Source organism: Onthophagus taurus, chromosome 11, assembly GCF_036711975.1.
Source record: "Onthophagus taurus isolate NC chromosome 11, IU_Otau_3.0, whole genome shotgun sequence".
NCBI classification, from domain to species: Eukaryota; Metazoa; Arthropoda; class Insecta; order Coleoptera; family Scarabaeidae; genus Onthophagus; species Onthophagus taurus.
Window position 1 is genome coordinate 22,701,725 of NC_091976.1, and position 19,220 is coordinate 22,720,944.

At 31.3% G+C, this 19,220-nt stretch overlaps 1 protein-coding gene and 1 non-coding gene across 2 annotated transcripts; both read left to right on the forward strand.

Moving 5' to 3' along the window:
* Positions 1–11: 11 nt before the first annotated feature.
* On the forward strand, positions 12–18,516 carry LOC139431656 (female sterile (1) Nasrat). The gene is made up of 11 exons (XM_071199695.1): positions 12–162; positions 216–392; positions 4,727–4,863; positions 4,922–5,088; positions 5,135–6,175; positions 6,232–6,700; positions 10,127–10,223; positions 10,273–12,218; positions 16,793–17,206; positions 17,257–18,048; positions 18,098–18,516. Exons 1-11 carry the CDS (start codon positions 39–41, stop codon positions 18,440–18,442), a joined length of 5,709 nt encoding a protein of 1,902 aa, XP_071055796.1. The 5' UTR covers positions 12–38; the 3' UTR covers positions 18,443–18,516.
* Positions 18,517–18,622: 106 nt separating this feature from the next.
* TRNAI-GAU (transfer RNA isoleucine (anticodon GAU)) lies at positions 18,623–18,700 on the forward strand. The gene is given in 2 exon segments: positions 18,623–18,659; positions 18,664–18,700. It is a non-coding gene; the product is annotated as a tRNA-Ile (tRNA).
* Positions 18,701–19,220: the final 520 nt, after the last annotated feature.

The window sequence follows — 19,220 nt, forward strand, 5'->3', positions numbered from 1 at the left end:
ATAAATCTTCAACACCTTTCATTTTCGTTTCCGTAAAAATGGACGTTCGCGTTTTAAATCTCGTAATTTTCGTAATCTCGCCGATTTTTATAGTGAAAATCGATTCGTTTGAAAATAAAGTGAAGTTCGTCTACCAAGCGGACGATTTAAGTTTCAAAGAAGGTAATTATCGCTTTAAATTTACCGTTCGTGACCTTTGACGATGACTTTTATAGAACTCGTTATCACGAATGTAACGTGCGATGAGGAATTGGAATTGGATCACGATATCTTTAAATGGAAAAGCATGACCTTAAATGATAGAAATTACGCCGTTGGAATTTCCGAAACCGGAATTTGTTTATTAAATGATCTTCGTGAGGAGGTTTTTAGTGTTTGCAAAAACATTACAGGTAAAAAAACATATTTTAAATAAATTAAAGTTTATATGAAATAGAGATTAAATGTTGAGCCGTTTCAAAAAGCGATGAAAAGAATTGCAAATGTATAATTGAAGGATAAGAAAAGGTATTTGATAATAGTATTTTGTTAGCTTTGCGTTTTAAGAAGTAATTACAACGCAATATTTTCATTTTAACATAAAAAACCAGTTCAGCTTCATAAAAATTAGAACAAAATGTTAATTTGTTGCAATGAATTGGAAGATGTAACATTTTAATTGGGGTAACATACTGAGGAGTAGCTGCATCTTCTTGAAAATATAATTCGTTTTCATCAAGTAAGTTCCAGTGATTTGCAATGAATTTTGTCCAATTTTCTGAATTAAACCAAAACTACACTTTATAGTATTAAGTTTTATTAAAGGGTTTTGCATTGCTGTAATTATGAATGAAATAAAGCAATTCGCAAAAGTTTTGATGCACAACCAGTATACACGTTTTGAGACAAGACTGTCGTTTCCTCTACGTCCATAAACAAATCGAACAAAACTATTACACTCACCATTACAGTCCATTGTTTTAGATTTAATAAGAAAATTAATCTTGCCAAAATCATGTCTCCTTGAATATTTTACAACATAGAATAGACTCTATTAGTGGTGGAACGGGTATCCGGCAACTATCCGGTATCCGGCCTAACTTTATTTATATCAGTTTTGTCATTAGCAACCTCATTGTAACAATCTCAATACGATATATACAATCTTTTGTTGCAGTTTCGTCTAGTTTTCTTTTCTTCGCTTGTAATTCATCATCACATTTATTACTAACAGAACTGTCGCTGTTATCACTTTCGATTATTAATTAAAATATCCTCTTTCTAATGCAACAAGCCGTTCTGAAAAATCACTTTCAGTTCTTGAGAAATAAATTTTTGAAATCATCGACAATTTTTTCAATTTTCGCCGATTAAGTTTTAAAAATTCGTATAAAATCCAGTTCTTGGAATATGAGTATGAAAATCTCCTAAAGTGTTAATAAAAGTGTCTTCTTTCCAATGATCCAACCCGATTTGAAAAATAACTTTCAGTTTTTGAGAAAACAATATTTGAAGTTTTAATAAATTTTTCGATGCTGCAATTTTCATCGATAACATTCAAAATTCGTTATAAAATTAATTTCTTGAAGGATCCTTGAGGAAATATCACCAATTATTAATTAAAGTATCCTCTTTTAAATGCAACAAGCCATTTTGAAAGATCGCTTTTAGTTTTTAAGAAATATTTTTTGAAATTATCGACAATTTTTTCGAATTTTGCAATTTTCGCCGATTATGTTTTAAAAATTCGTATAAAATCCAGTTCTTGGGATATGGGTGTAAAAATCTCCTAAAGTGCTAATAAAAGTGTCTTCTTTCCAATGAACCAATCCGTTTTGAAAAATAAGTTTTAGTTTTTGAGAAAACAATATTTGAAGTTTTGATAAAATTTTCGATGTTGCAATTTTCATCGATAATTTTCAAAATTCGCTATAAAATTAATTTCTTGAAGGATCCTTGTGGAAATATCACCAATTATTAATTAAAGTATCCTCTTCTTAATGCAACAAACCGTTTTGAAAGATCGCTTTTAGTTTTTAAGAAATATTTTTTGAAATTATCGACAATTTTTTCGAATTTTGCAATTTTCGCCGATTATGTTTTAAAAATTCGTATAAAATGCAGTTCTTGGGATATGGATGTAAAAAACTCCTAAAGTGCTAATAAAAGTGTCTTCTTTCCAATGAACCAATCCGTTTTGACAAATAAGTTTTAGTTTTTGAGAAAACAATATTTGAAGTTTTGATAAAATTTTCGATGTTGCAATTTTTATCGATAATTTTCAAAATTCGCTATAAAATTAATTTCTTGAAGGATCCTTGAGGAAATATCACCAATTATTAATTAAAGTATCCTCTTCTTAATGCAACAAGCCGTTTTGAAAGATCGCTTTTAGTTTTTAAGAAATATTTTTTGAAATTATCGACAATATTTTCGAATTTTGCAATTATCGCCGATTAAGCTTTAAAAATTCGTATAAAATCCAGTTCTTGGAATATGAGTATGAAAATCTCCTAAAGTGTTAATAAAAGTGTCTTCTTTCCAATGATCTAACCCGTTTTGAAAAATAACTTTCAGTTTTTGAGAAAACAATATTTGAAGTTTTAATAAAATTTTCGATGTTGCAATTTTCATCGATAATTTTCAAAATTCGCTATAAAATTAATTTCGTGAAGAATCCTTGTGGAAATATCACCAATTATTAATCAAAGTATCCTCTTTTTAATGCAACAAGCCGTTTTGAAAAATCGCTTTTAGTTTTTAAGAAATAATTTTTTGAAATTATCGGCAATTTTTTCAAAATTTGCAATTTTCGCCGATTAACTTTTAAAAATTCGTATAAAATCCAGTTTTTGGAATATGGGTGTAAAAATCTCCCAAAGTGTTAATAAAAGTGTCTTGTTTCCAATGAACCAACCCGTTTTGCAAAATAGCTTTTAGTTTTTGAGAAAACAGAGAGAGAGAGAAATAATCTTTATCGGCTATTGATCAGGAGATTTGAAAGCCCTAATCTTTCCACCTTACAGTATTATGTAATACATTTTGTTTTACTTAAATAATTTTATATTTTTTCTTCTGTGTTGTGTGTCAGAGTTTTGTATAGGGTCCAGTTATTCCTGTCATTTTCTACCACCCTTCGTCTCTGGAACATTTTGTCAAGTAATCGTCTATTATGTGGTTTTTTGATGAATATTTTACTGATTTCTGCATGTCTTAGGCTAATTGGTTGTATTTTTGTTCTTACGTATATAATTCTTCTCTCCCTTCGTTATAATTCTCAGGCATTTTCTTTCTGCTTTTAATATTCTTTCTTTTGTTTTCTTTGATGCATTGGCTGTTAGAATTTGACCGTAGTCTAAAACCGGACTGCATATAGCGTTATAGATCTTCATAGCAGTTACAAATTTTGTTGAATACTAAATTTTGTTGAAATGCCATCAACGTTCTTGTATGTCAGAGCTCTGAAATATTTTGCTCGTGTGGCAGCTTCAACTCCTTTGGATTTGAAGTGTTTGAATACTTTTATGTTGTTGTCCAAATCTATACCAAGATATTTAATAACGTTGGAAGGTTTCACCGTGGTTGTGCCAGTATTAATTTTAGGAAACCTTTCGCGGAAGCGGTGGTTGGGAATCATAAGTTGGAAGTTGGAGGGATTGGGTGTAAGTTTCCTAATCTTTACATTTGAAGGTTTTCGGTTGCTTTGTCTAGTGTGGTGTTGTGTGAGACCAATGTTGTGTCATCTGCATACTGTAGGATCTACAGTTTTGGTCAAAGCTGGTCGGGTTTTCTGCATAGACATCGTAGCAAAATATATTGTATAAAGTTGGAGACAGAGGAGATCCCTGTGGGACACCTTGCGCTGGCAAAAAAGGGAAAGAGAATTTCTCTCCTACCTTTACTTGAAGTTGTCTATTTTTTAGGTACTCGTCTATGATGAGAAAACAAGAAGTGAAGTTTTATATCTATAAAATTTATTTCTTGAAGGATATCCAGCCGAAGGGAATGCCGAATATCCAGTATCCGGCTTTTCGCATAATCACTATCCGTTCCATGACTAGACTCTATATATTTCTCTAAAATACTCTCTGTATTAGCTAAACAACCTGGTTGATCATTTCTTGTCGCCATTTCTTTTGCCAAACTTTTTATGTCTTTTCAGCTGTCTTTTGCACACTATTTGAATCATGCTTTTCTTTCTTCTCTGATTGAGGATCAAGTTAAACTGCAATGGCGCATGTAATACTGCTAATTACATTCTTAAATTAATAGCGTTTTTAAGCATCTGTGCCAAAAATTGCGAAAATCACTAAATATTGAAGCAGTCCTGATATACTATCGGAAAAAGACGCTCTCAGATTTCTTTTACAAAGCTTCCCCTCGTCTGAGTAATCTTACAAAATTAATAGCTACAAGACCTGATTAACCCTGAAAATATTGGAATTTCATGGAACAGAAACGTTTGTCAAAATCGTTACGCTTTAGAGAACTCTCTCATTGGAAAAGAAATAGATTAGGGACTTTTCTGTTCGTTTTATTCCAGAAAACTTCATCACGTTGAAGTACACTTCCAAAGTTGAGGTTTCTGTCAAGTTTCTATACGCAAAAACGAAAATATTAGATTATTGGATCTAATATGATCTGCTTGGAAATTTTTGCAAAATAAGTTTATTACAAATTAGTACAAATTAGTTTATTACTTCTTGTACCATTAGATTATAAAAAAATATTTAAATTTCTATTTAAGAATCACCCATAAAAATCTTAGACGCCGAACTACACAAAATTTGGAACCCAAAACTGTTAAAATTCAATCTAGCTCTATTAATTCTAATAGAAGGTGGTTCTTTAAATTGGTTTGGAATAAACGATGAATTAGAAATGGTAAGCTATTTTTATAGCACATCTCAAAAGTCGAAACTAATTTCGTATTCTTTTTTAGAATCGTTTATCAACCTTAGAACTAGATAAAGAAGCATTTCTTTTCAACATCTACACAATCGACAACATCGATTACCTTTTTGTGTTAAATCAACCGAACGAATTTAACATTACAACTTTAAATATATATAAATCGAGTGTAACAACAGGAAAATATGCTTATTTATGGTAAACGATGCCTTTAAAACAATTTTTTTTAAATATCACTTTTTAGGCCTGAACAAACAATAGTTGTTGATTCCCCATCAAGTTCTTTTACTTTAAATAATCAAAATCAAGATTATTATTTATCAATAACCCATAAACTTGAAAAGGAGGTTAAAATTTATAAAAGGATCCATAACATTTTTAAGCTTTCTTATGTTATTGAAAACACCGATTCAAACACTCTCCATTCATTTTCAATCGGACCAAAATCTTATTTATTAACAACCGGGGAAAATTCTGCAATCTACAAATTAACAAGATCCGGGCCAATAAAGGAATCATTAATTGAAAAAAACATAACAAGTTGGTTGCCCATTCCTCTCCAAACTTACAAAGAAGAGATTTATCTCTTAGCACAAAAAGAAGTTTATTACGACGATCACATCTCCCACTCAATCGAAATGATTCATTCGAACGGTTTCAATTTCAGTGTTTACCATGAGGTATCTTGCAACTTTTTCGGCCAATCATTAAACGGTTTGGATTGCTTGGTTGAAGAAGAGGAACACCTCGTTGAATTAGATAACTCAGCTTTGCTTCCTTTCGATAAATTCATTGGGGTTATTATTTCAAGGAAAAATCATCAAGCGCATTTTGTTAAAATCAACTTTAACGTTGAAAAAGTTGTGAATCCCCAAGAAATTAGAATTAAACATCTCAAAGAACTGAAAAATAAGATCGAAAAGATGCAAGAAAAGGTGAAGGAATTAAAAAAACATAAAGAGATTAAGAAAAAGGAGGCTTTAATTTTACAAAGTAGTAGCCCACAAGCTGCTTTTGGAAAAAAAGAGATAAAAGAGTTTAAAAATAAACAAAGAAAAAGTAATTCTGAGATTCTCGATGAGTTTGCAAAGAGAGCTGAGGGGTTAAAAGAGTCTGTTAAAGAATTGAGGGATTTTGTGAAAATTCAAGATGATGGAACGATTAAGATTAAAAATTTGGTTATAAATGGTGATGTTGAAGTAAAAGGTGTTGGGAAATTTGATAAAGTTGAAGCTGAAAATTTAAATAATGAAGAGGCTTTGGAGGTTTTAAAAGATATTGTTGGGTAAGTTAATTTTTTTATTTTATTAATTTTAAATTTAATAAATGAGTTTTTTTAAGATTAAATAACCCGAAAATTATAACAAGTAAAAAGATTTTCAACAATCTAAAAACGGAAAATATCGATTTCGAATTTTTAAACGGAATCGAGCGAGACCGTTTAATTTTTAATAACACTAAATCCTCCATAATTCTAAATGGAAACGTTGAGTTTAAAAATGGATTAGAAATTGCCGAAAATTTAACAACACAGCAACTAAACGGGGTTACTTTTGAAGATGAAGTAATCGATGTTACCCAAAATCAAGAATTAATTCAAATCGATTCGGTCGTTATCGATAATTTAAAAGTGGGAAAAATAAATTCGAAGAGTTTGAAAGAAATAGTTGAGGAGTTTATTGGAAATTCAAGCTTTGAAAGTCTTGAATTAACCAATTTAACTGTTTTAAATGTTAATAATGAAAGTTTTAGCGAAGTTTTAAGTAATATGGTTCTGGATAATTTGGAAATTGATTTTTTGGAAATCGATGTAAATTTATATCTTTGTCTGTCTCATAATAAGTGTCCAATTTGATATAAATTTAAGCCCCAAAATTTAACCTTTTCCGGGCCGAGTCAAATTTTATAGCTGTACTTTAAGGATCGGCACCAACGACGACATCAAATTCTCAAGAATAGAAGGACGTGATAGAAGGACATCTATCAAGAACATCATCTAACCACAACATTTAAAACCCACGACAAGGAGATGGGCTGCTATGTCGGCTTCTTAAGATTATCCTGGAAAAAGTAATATGAGATGCAGGACTCTCAACATTTGGAACAATATTCAACAAGTCAAAGCAGATTTTGGCATTCGCCGACGACATGAATATTACAGGAAGAACAGAAAACGAGAAGATTAATTTTACAAAGACAAAGTATATGTGACAAAGACTGGTGGTGGCAATATACTAGAATATCTGGAAGTTGGGATGACAAAACAGGGAGGGTTAGCAGTTTCGTATACTTGGAATCCCTGATGAATAACAAAAACTTGGTCAGCGAGGCAATAAAGGAGAGGATAATCCAAGCTAACAAATGGAAAGGAAAATGTCTGGCTGAAAATGTTAAGGCAGGCCAAGGTTCACAATGAGCTGTAGAACCAAGCATGATGATGCCTTGATTAGCTTTATATATGCCTTGATATGCTTTGATTGTATTAGCTCATTTCACGTATAATGTCGTCAGTGTTGATGACTGTGTAACGGCGGTTTTACACCATATGAACGCAATCGTATGGGTTTGGCCCCTTCACGAGCCTACGATATTGCGTGTAAATAGGGCTTTGGTCTTTATTTTGCGTATGAGTCTAGGTCTTGGTCTTTAAACGGTTAAAATGAAAACAAGTTTAATAGATGTGTGAATGGAAATATATTTTCTACCATCAACATATCTTACATAATGACTTATGTATTTATCTTTATCAAAAATTTTAAAATTGATGTCTTACTCTGTTTTTGTTCTTAATTTTGCAAAGAATGCTACTTAAAAATATTGTGGAATTGCAATTTCTTTTACGAAAACGTCAGAAATTTCTATTCAATTCCATCATGAATCAGAATCCAACCTAACTAAAGTAGAAGTTGGTCCACGTCAAAGTATAAAACGTAACAGCAGATTTTAGTAAATATCTCAAAGTTAATATCAACAAACCTCTAAATTCAAGTGATTAGAGAGTTAACAGACTTAAAGTCTGTTGAAATTGTTTCTACAAAACGTATTTCAGTAAAACGTACTGGTTATTCATGTAGATGCAGACTTAATTCTGCAGACTTCTGTGTTCTAATTTATGCAGAGTTTTAAAACTTATATCAGGATGAATGTTAGCGAAGTCAATTAGTGTGCAGATATATTATGGTGGTCCGTGTTCTTGGGTTAATTTTAGTGGAAAGTTGTGAGTAGAGATAATTGTGAGGAAAATCAAGAGTGTATGTCAACGGGGAGGGGAGAAACTGTAATAGCTCTAAAAAGAACTGCTTCGAAAAATATAAAGCCAGCAAAAAACGGTTAAAAAACAAAGAAAATACGGAAACTCACAAGGCATTCGACAATCACAACAATAACGCACCAGCCGATCGTGGGATCGTTAATATCTGGTTACTAATTTAAAATTATTCAAGCTACCACTACATATTGAGTTATGCAGCCAATATTACACAGATCACGTGGGTTACAATAATTAATAATAATTAAGCATTTGGAACAATATTCAACAAGTCAACGCAGATCTTTGCATTCACCGACGACATCAATTTTACAGGAAGAACAGAAAACGAGAAGATTAATTTTACAAAGACTGAATATAGTGGCAAAGGCTGGTAACCTAACCCAACTCAACCAAACCCAACCCAACCCAGGAACATTTGAGTGATAATCTTTTGACCTGAGCTGCTTCGACCAGGTTGGGTTGGTTTTAATTTAAGGCAAAGTGGTAACTGTCCTAGTCGAACCAATTCGTCTTTGCCTAAATGGAACAATTTATAATTGATGTCGCCATTTATCTTCATGATTTCTTTCATGCATTGCTGATGTCATAGGAAGCCCTTATTCAGTGTATCACGACTTAGTTGATACAGGTCATTGACGGAATGTCTTCTTCTTTTTTCTCTTCCAAACGTGGGATTGGTGGACGGGCGTGGATCCTTCTTCTGAAGTTCTTCCTCTTAACTGCTACATAGTCTTTCCATGGCTGACAGCAATCTCCGTTACTGTCTCTTCTCGTGTTATTCTCGGTCTCCCTATGAGTCGCCTATTCTGCGCTCTGGTCTTCATGTACATCCGTGGTTTCCTCACCTCTCCCATTCGGTTGTTCCCTATTCTGTTCCGTTGTGTCTTTCTTGCAACTTTCCGGAGGCATTTCATTAAGATCCGAATAACCCTACTAATGTCTCTTTTATTTGCGGTCCAGCTTTTACTGCCATAGGTAGCTCAATGACCGCTTTACAAACCTTTGTCTTGGCCTTCCGGCTTACTTTATCTTTTGTGATAGAATGAACAACTTAATCGTTAATGGAAGCATCAGTTTAGTACTGAAGTATCTGTTAGGACATTTGTGTCAGGACTGTAATGAGGTTGACATATTACATTTTTTGGAGTTTATCCACTTACATGTTTTTGCATTCACTCTTGGTCACAAATTCAATAATCTTCATCTCTAGAGTTCTAGCTGGACTATTTTTATGTACTTTTACGTTTGGCTGGTACTCATTGATGCCTAATTTTCCATCGAACCACTAGTTACAGCAGTTGTCCCACCAAGGACGAGTAACAGCAGCTAAAAATATAACTTTCGTGATAAATCTCTTATTTTTGCATGTTTGATAAGGTTCTATCTGATCGCGAGCGAGGTAGTACTTATTCGATGTTTTCTTTAAATAAAACCATTGTACATCAATAAAAGTCAAGTTTGTCATATCCTTAAAAATAAATACACCAGCAGCGATGCTATCTGAATCAAGCAGTATCCAAAAAGCTAAAATTTGTTGCCATCTCTAAGAAATGGTTTTGCTACGTTGGATTGGGGCTTAATCAATCCAGATTTAATACAGAATTGTGGTTTTCAACATTCCAATAGCATTGGTACTTCCTTTATCTTTTTTACATCTACGGTTTTTCGCTTTTTGCCAACTTTTCCAGATTTCCGTAAATTTACATTTGCACATATTGACTCTTCATGTAAGGATCGTTGTCCAAAATGGCAAAATCGACTTATATTAGTCTTTTATGACACAGAATATTGAGTGGCTACATTTTTTGCGTTAGATACGGCCCCTTTTTTTTGTGCTGCAATATCAACAACTTCATTTTTATAAATAGTAAGGCAATACAAGGTTTTTAAGTATCGAGAAATTGGACACTTATTTTGGGACAGAGGGAGTAATGTATATTTATGTTATTAATACTTTCTTTTTAGTGTTTAAACACCTCAAATCTACAAATATCTTATCTAAACGACTTAAAATTTCCGGATGATTACGTTTTAGATGACGCAGAAAACGTGAACATAACAGGTAAAGTTAAAAAAATCTTCTTTGGATTTACTAAAGTAACTTTTTGTAGGATTTAAAAAATTTGTTACTAAACCAACGATTAATTCTTTAAAAATAACCGATTTAATTAACGAAATTAAAACTTCCGATATCTTTAGATTATCAACAAAGAAAAATTTAACCGATGGAAAATTCGATATTTTAAAACCTGGGGATTTCATTGATGATTTAGAAATTGATGGTGATCTAATAATCGAAGAAAATCTCGGCGATGTTAATCTAAACGATTATTTAAATAATTTCTTTTGGAAAAACTCCAATAACACAACAATCAATTCGACAAAAATCTTTGAAAATTTACAAACGGAAAATCTAAACGTGGAAATAATCAATAATCTTCCATCCACTTTAATTGTAAACAAAAGTAATAACCAAACTATAAATATTAATACCCTGGAGAATGTTACGATTGAAAATTTAGAGTTAGATGGGAAAATAAACGATATCAATATAACCCATCTTCTTAAAAACGCGATTATGTTGAATAAAAATCAAAATATTTCTTCGTCTTTAACATTTAATGAATTAAACGTAACAAATCTCGTTGTGTTAAACTCATTAAATAACTTGCCGCTTCAAGATTTTCTTTTTACAAACGGCGAAAAACACTTAAAAATTGACAAACTTAACAACATCAATGTAACTAATTTTATAGTAAAAGAAACTAATGGAATTATTAATAACTTCGATGTTGAAGACTTACAAAAAAGAGCTTTAAGAAAAAACGGCCCACAAGAAATTTTTGGAGACATTTACGTAGACGAATTAAATATTAATTACTTAAACGCTACCAAAATTAACAATTTATACTCCTACGAATTATTTAATTCAACTTATTTTGAAACAAAAATTAAAAAAATAATTTCAGATGGTAAATTATCATACAAAAATTTCTCTATAAGCGGTAATTTCACTCTAAACAAATTAAATAACATAAAAATCGAAGATATGATGAACAGTTTAGCATTTACAAACGAAAATAATTTACAACCCAACATTACGTTTAGAGATAACGTTAAATTTAATAACATAACCGTCAAAGCTATCAATGGAATTCCTTTCAATAACATTCAAAACGATGCTATTTTTAAAAATGAAACTAAAATTAAATTAGGCGGTGATAAAACGTTTAAAAACGGATTTGAAGTCAAAAAATTCATCGAAACGAACACGCTAAATGGAATTAATTTAGAAAATGTTTTACGCAACGAAAGTGATCAAAGCATTCATGGTTCTGTTATAATAAAAGGAAACGTTTCGATTGAAAATGATTTAAACCTCGAAGAAATCAACGAAGTGTTAACACAAGATTTTAAAATTTTCAACATCTCAAACGATTTTATTCACATAAATAACGACGTTTTATTTAATAAATCAGCACATATTAAAACATTAAACCTTCATGGTTTATTCAATGAAAATAATTTAACCGATGTTTTTCATAATCTCATTAACTTAAATGATGATGTTAACTATCAAGGAATGATTACATTTAAAGAAAAAGTTAATTTTGAGCAAAATCTTGATGTTTCCGATACATTCAACGATTTTAATTTGAAAAATCTCGATGATATCGTTTATATCAATGAAGATGATTTTATCGAAGGTTTAGTTTCTTTTAAAAACAACGTTAAAGTAAACGGTACGATAAGTGTTGAAAGCGATTTATTAACAAAAACAATAATGGGAATAAACCCGCATGATTGGTGGAAAAATGGTGTGTTTATTAACAAAAATATTTCGGGGGAATTAAAATTTGAAAATGTAACAGTTCAAAATTTTATTAGAACTGGGTTATTGAATAATATGAATACCTCCAGATTTGTTACTTTATTAACCGATCAAAAGATTGATGAAGAAATGGTTATTGAAAATTTGATTTTGGAAGGAAATCTTAATGTTAAAGGATTGGTTAATGGGGTTGATTTAGAAAAGGAATTTTCAAATACGGTTTTGGTAAATTTTAATTATTTAAGATTACATGTTTGGGTGTGAGAATAAATTAACAAAAAAAGTTTGGTATTGATTACGAATCGAATTTATTAGTGGTGGAACGGATTTTTGAAATGATCGACAATTTTTTCGAATTTTCCAATTTTCGTCGATTAAGTTTTAAAAATTCGTATAAAATCCAGTTCTTGGAATATGAGTATGAAAATCTCCCAAAGTGTTAATAAAAGTGTCTTCTTTCCAATGAACCAACCCGTTTTGAAAAATAGCTTTTAGTTTTTGAGAAAACAATATTTGAATTTTTGATAAAATTTTCAATGTTGCAATTTTCATCGATAACTTTCAAAATTCGCTATAAAATTCATTTCTTGAAGGATCCTTGTGGAAATATCACCAATTATTAATTAAAGTATCCTCTTTTTAATGCAAAAAGCCGTTTCGAAAAATCACTTTTAGTTCTTGAGGTATAAATTTTTGGAAATAATCAACAATTTTTTCGAATTTTGAAATTTTCGCCGATTAAGTTATAAAAATTCGTATAAAATCCAGTTCTTGGAATATGAGTATGAAAATTTCCCAAAGTGTTAATAAAAGTGTCTTCTTTCCAATGAACCAACCCGTTTTGAAAAATAGCTTTTAGTTTTTGAGAAAACAATATTTGAAGTTTTGATAAAATTTTCAATGTTGCAATTTTCATCGATAACTTTCAAAATTCGCTATAAAATTCATTTTTTGAAGGATCCTTGTGGAAATATCACAGATTATTAATTAAAGTATCCTCTTTTTAATGCAAAAAGCCGTTTCGAAAAATCACTTTTAGTTTTTGAGATATGAATTTTTGGAAATAATCGACAATTTTTTCAAATTTTGAAATTTTCGCCGATTAAGTTATAAAAATTCGTATAAAATCCATTTCTTGGAATATGAGTATGAAAATTTACCAAAGTGTTAATAAAAGTGTCCTCTTTCCAATGAACCAACTTGTTTTGAAAAATAACTTTTTGTTTTTGAGAAAACAATATTTGAAGTTTTGATAAAATTTTCAATGTTGCAATTTTCATCGATAACTTTTAAAATTCGCCAAAAGTCAAGGCCCCTCAAATTAGAGATGGACTTTATGGATTTTAGTGACTCAAACAAATTATAAATTAAAAAGAAACAGAAATAAGACGTGCGGGCTGGAAGGAGTTCTGTCTAATCGCACTGGTGTGTATTCCAGACTGGACGTCGCGCCTTTATTTCTTTATGTAAGTAAAATAAAGGCACGACGTCCTGTTTGGAACATACACCAGCCGAAGTGGACATAACCCTCCACTACCCGCATATGCTTTTTTCTTTTTAATTTATAATTTGCCAATAAAAACTGATATATACAGTGATATGATGGTATGTGTCCACAAAGTATAAATCCAGTCAATGGTGATACTTTTTAGGAGACAGAACCCGCAGAAGTTTGGCAACGAACCTGTAGGAGTGTCTCATAATTTGGGTTTGATGTTAGACATTGATATAATAGATTGAGGTTACACGATTTTTTGATACTCAGCAATTATTGTGTAGAACGGAATTTAAATATTAGAAATACCTAATTACTCCTCCATAGCATAGTCAGGTTTTTGAAAAAATTAATCAAAAGCGTGTTACGGTGCTGATCTTGTTGAATTTCTCTAGGATTTGTGATATCATTCACAACACTAACATCTTGGCCACATCTTAACACCACTACTTTGGAGTGTCAGAAATTTCACTAATTTTAATGCAAATCATCTTTTTATGTGATCACAAACCGTTATGTCTATGTTGTTACTTTCTGTAATTAAATATTTTATTTATTTAAGTTCATTGTCTCCAATTATTTATGTTGTATGGGGAAGTAAATAATATGTGAGAGCAAATTCGACGCCAACATATCGTTGTGATCTTCCGTTATCTACTGGATTTGTTGATTCTGGAAAATTAAACATTTTCGTAAGTAACTTCTTATTAATTGATGATCTAAAAGTAATTTTGCCATCACTATTCCTTTCATATCAATCGACATCAATATCAATAAAATTATAATCGTATTTTACAATAAATTTTGTATTTTATGCATTTTGCCAAAATTACACAATTTTGTATATCTATCTGCAATAGTTTTCTACTTTTAGAGCATTGGTCAACTCCACATAATATTCTTCCACAACGATATCAACTCTATCCATCCTTCTTCAAATCTCATTCAACCTTTTTCTTATTTTATTATGGTGGTAAATATTTCCTCCGTTATCTTTCATTTCGTACATCCGTTATCTTACATTTTTAAACCAACATCAATATAATCGCGTTTTCTAAGTAATTACTGAACACACTATGATCTGTTAGGGTTTGTGCTAGAAAGAAGTCTGTTTCTAGGTATTTTCTGTTATCCACCCTTCAATATTTGGAAATATCGTTCAACATTCCTCTATCTGCTTTGCAATCTGTTAATATATTTCAATTACTAGGCTCTGAATCACCACCTTACCTCTCTCATACACAAGACTCTTCTCTTCCACTGTCAAATCGATCGGAGAGAAACTTGTACGGAAATGCCAACCATTAACGCGATATGGTAGGCGGAAAAGCATTGTTCTTTGTCTGTTATCTCCGATACGTGTTTAATCATCCGTCATATCCTTGTTAATATAAACTCCCAAATATCTGAAAAAACATCTTTTAATTCCTTAACAGTAATGCGCAAGACTAAATTATTCTAAATCCTTCTGCCTTTAGGAAAATCTTTTCTGGCTTATCTATGATCTTCAAACCTGAAGTCTATTTCTGATATTTCTACCATGTCATGACATGAATTAACAGTGTGGGGCTCAATTGGATTTTATGGATTTCGGCGATGACCATGACGTAATTTCTTGGTGTCTACATGCATTTCTTTTAATATGTTTCTGGAAATGCTTTCTTGCACATTGCTATCGTTGCAACCTTTATGTTCAGAGGGATTTCTGACTGAGTTTCAACCACTTTTCATATCACTTTTTCGTCTTTAGGAAAGAAGCATTTCCTTTCGTTAGTTTAATGTACTTTAATGTGCGTAGCATGCATAAATACAGAAATCTCTGATACAAATCATTATTCTGGTCAAGAGAGCTATGTTTGAGATTTACTTCATTAATAAGTTAAACATATGTATCTAAAGTATCTGGAAAAAGGTATGTTTGCTATTACTTATTATACTTACTATTTGCGCGCTTATTTTCACGGACGTTATGTGCTTGAGTCCTTTCTCTACTCTAATCCTATCATACCAACATAATAATATTATTTCAAAGTTAGATCTTTGGAAGCGATCCAATCTTCAAACCACTTTTTTACATCGTTGTTGTTGGTGAAGTGCTGTTCTGAAAGACCATGTGCCATCGATCGATGGAAGTGATAGTCAGATTATTGCGATGTCTGGGAGAGTTAGGCGAGTAACACCACTAAAATTGCTTTAGCGTGTCTTTTGGTCCATTCCAGTCATTTGCAGTTCATGGCTTTATCTTACTAATTACGAAATGCACCTTCTTTAAGTGAATGTCCGGTCGATTTTACAGGTTATGGTGTTCACTGTGTAATACAAAAAGTCTTTCTTTCCTGTCCTTCCAACAAAATTTCATATGTTGTTTTTCTTTTTCGTTGTATCGTTCCGCCAATTGATGGAACCCATATCTCGTCATTATGTATCTTGTCCATTGCATATAAACGGTTTGTCAAAATACGTTCAGCTATTCGGCAAAACAGCTCTTGCATCTATGCATTGACCTGAAGTTTCTTCTACTTTTAGTTTTCTGTGGCACCCTACAGGTACTTCCAATTTCATCCATTTTGGGCCGGTACTGATCTTGTGCTATAGGCATTAAACACCTATCTTTCTCAATTCCTTCCTTTCATCCGATTCTCCACAATTCACCTTTGTATTAAGAAGGGTGCCAAAATCTTACAAGCCAATCTGTCTAATCAACAAAGGAGGTAACTTTCTATGAGGAAGAGTGGTTTTTGGATGACTGTTGGAAGACAGAAAAAAAATTGGTAGTCTATAAACAGGGCCGTAGAATTAATAAAGCAACCTAAGTGTAAATGTGTAGGAATGCATTTCATGAACAGTTCAGGTGCATTTGATAACTTATGCTCGCTGCCCCTTATGGCAATGTTGAAGCAACTACTACACCATTAATAAATTACTGTCAAGACGCATATGAGATGTAATCAGCGTCGAAGGGATCAATGGCTGATCACAATTTTGAGATTTGCCTTGAGAGCAAATGATGTAAAAGCTCAATATGAGGTGATATTAATTTTTGGCACCTTTCTTGGCAAGACTTTCGAGAGAGTCAATTACCTGGACAGATAGAATGTACTTTAATTCACATTTTACTTTACAAGAAATGTTACCAACATTATTTTTCTTAATTTAGATCGCCACATATTTATAAGAAAAAAAAAAAAAGAAGATTCGTAATCAGCTCCGAAAAAGGATTTTAATAACATCTTTCTTTCTCATACCCAAAAATTGATCGCAATTTATAATACGTACTATGAAATAAATATATTTTAAATTTTAGAGTAAAGGAGTTCAAAATATTTCATCAAAAATCACATTTAATGATAACGTTTTAATTTACAAAGATCTCCAGATAAAAGGAAATTCCAAGAATATTGATTTTAATAACATTTTCTTTATAAACGAAGATGGGATATTAAAAGGAAATTTAAATTTTTCATCTAAAGTTAAAGCGAAAAATTTAGAAATTCGCGGTTTAATAAATGGAATTAATTTTACGGAGTGGTACGAAAACTCTTTGAAGAAAAATTCGAATCGGATACAAAATCTTTCTGAATCAATGAGTTTCAAAAATTTAATCGTTGAAGATTATTCTTACGGGAAAGGGTTAATAAATGGTTTAGATTTTAGAAATGTAACTAATTACGTTGGATATAATTTGGAATATAAAAAGAAAATTGAAAAGGATTTTAAGGTAAAAGATTTATTTAATAGTTTCTTAATTTTTAATAAATTATATTTTAGATTGATTACTCAGCATCTTGTAAAGATATAAACCATTTAAAACAAATTTCGCAATCCCAAATCTACAGATTTAAATATCTCGAACGAATCGCAACCGTAGAAGTAGAAAAACCCATCAACTTTCTTTCTTATTTCGTACACAAAGATGAACGTTACCTTATCGTCAACGAAAAAAATTCGTGCAATTCAACAATTTTCCAATGGAATTATCAAACTTTCTCAGAAAATGTTGTTTTTAAAACGGGAACTCTTCAACAATTAATAACCGTAAAAAGTGAAAATAAAATTCACCTTATAGGAATTTCAACAAACTGTTATATGCCAAAAACAAATTTATGGGTTTTCGAACAAAATTTAATAAATAATCATCAAAGTTTAGACCAAGTTAATTTACTTCAAGAATCATTAATTCCAAACACTTTTTATGGGATAACTCAAAACGAAGTGAGAGAATACAAAATTAATGAGAAATCTGATATTTTTGTTTATCGAAAATGGAAAATAAATGGGAACGATAATATGGTTTTTATTCCGAATGGATTGAAAACGGGGTTGGCTTTAAGAGATGGTCAAAAATTGATCAAATTGGAGAGAAACGACGATGAAATGATCGAATTTGGAATCGACGTCCAAGAAACTATTTTAGGAAGAACTGAAATAGTTAAAAATAGATTTATACCGGGAAAAAATGGTGAAATTGTTGTTTTTAATGTAGGTGGGAATAAAAAGGTTATGGTTGCCGTTTCGAATCGTGAAGGATCTAGCATTAAAACTAAATCAGATTCAATTAAAGTAAAATATTTAATTTCTAAATTATTTTTTTTAAATAATTCTTTTTTAGATTTACTCAAATATATTTAAAGGAACCTTATTTCAAAAAATTCCCACTTATAAACCATCATCCATTACTGTATTAGACCTTCAAAACGGGGAGACTTTATTAATGTTCTTTGAGGATCAAAAAATATTCCACGTTTACGCATATAAAGGAATTGAAGGTTTTCAACATATCAAATCAGCAAAATTAGGTGGACAAGGAATTATAAAAATGCAACTAACAACCGGTAATTCTTTTGAAATGATTAATTCGTTAGCTATTTTGAATAACAACGAAGTGATTGTAATGAAAATTGTGATGGATGGAAATCAAAATGTTAATGTTGATGACATGTTTTGTGAATTGTAAGTTAATTTGTATACTTTTTTCATATTTGTTGTGAAACGTTGTTAAAACCTTTAATAATAAAGAGTTAGTTACAATGTAATGTTTTTAAACACGAAACAAATTAAATCAGAAGCAAATAAAAGTCTAAAAATAGGTTTGATGTTAAAAGTATATAGAAGCAAGTCCTAGGTATTAAAACAAGGCTCGTTAGCTTAGTGGTAAGAGCGTCACACTGATATCAACCGTGAAGGTCGTTGGGTTCGATTCCCACACGGGCCAATTTTTATTTAATTAATTTGAATTTATTATTTTTTTTAATAATAACTAATGTATTTATCTAATTTAGTAGTGTAGTTATCTCCTTTTAGACAGTGTTGAGGTGAACTTATGATAAGAAGCAAATGAAATGTTATGAAATGTTCCATGATTGTCTTCGAGGTGCCAAAATGATTGCTCTATGCTGATGCCTTTCAAAACTAATAATTTACCCAGTTGCAAGAGAACTTCTTGTCGGCCTTTGATGGTTTCGATGACCACATTGGTCTGAAACAGTTCAGATGTATGAATACAAATTAAAAAAGTATAGATTGTTTTGGAGCTCCGCAACAACATTGAGGTGATAGCAGCACTTCCCATTTGTAGAAGCTATCACACAGACTCCTTGTCCCGTACGTACTCTGTTAGGTGGCGAGGAAGTCAAAATCTTTCTGGTTCTTGGTTGAAAAGAATTTGTTGATTTATTCCTGGTGGTGCTTTGACGTTCCAGTCTTCTTCCCAATTTTTTCTCAGCAACATTTTG

Bases quoted from the DNA above. Each gene is read 5' to 3' on its own strand.
- LOC139431656 (XM_071199695.1), top strand. From the start codon at position 39: ATGGACGTTCGCGTTTTAAATCTCGTAATTTTCGTAATCTCGCCGATT. The intron at 4,864-4,921 runs GTAAGCTATTTT...ATTCTTTTTTAG, and splicing joins TAAACGATGAATTAGAAATG to AATCGTTTATCAACCTTAGA. The intron at 10,224-10,272 runs GTAAAGTTAAAA...AACTTTTTGTAG, and splicing joins AGAAAACGTGAACATAACAG to GATTTAAAAAATTTGTTACT.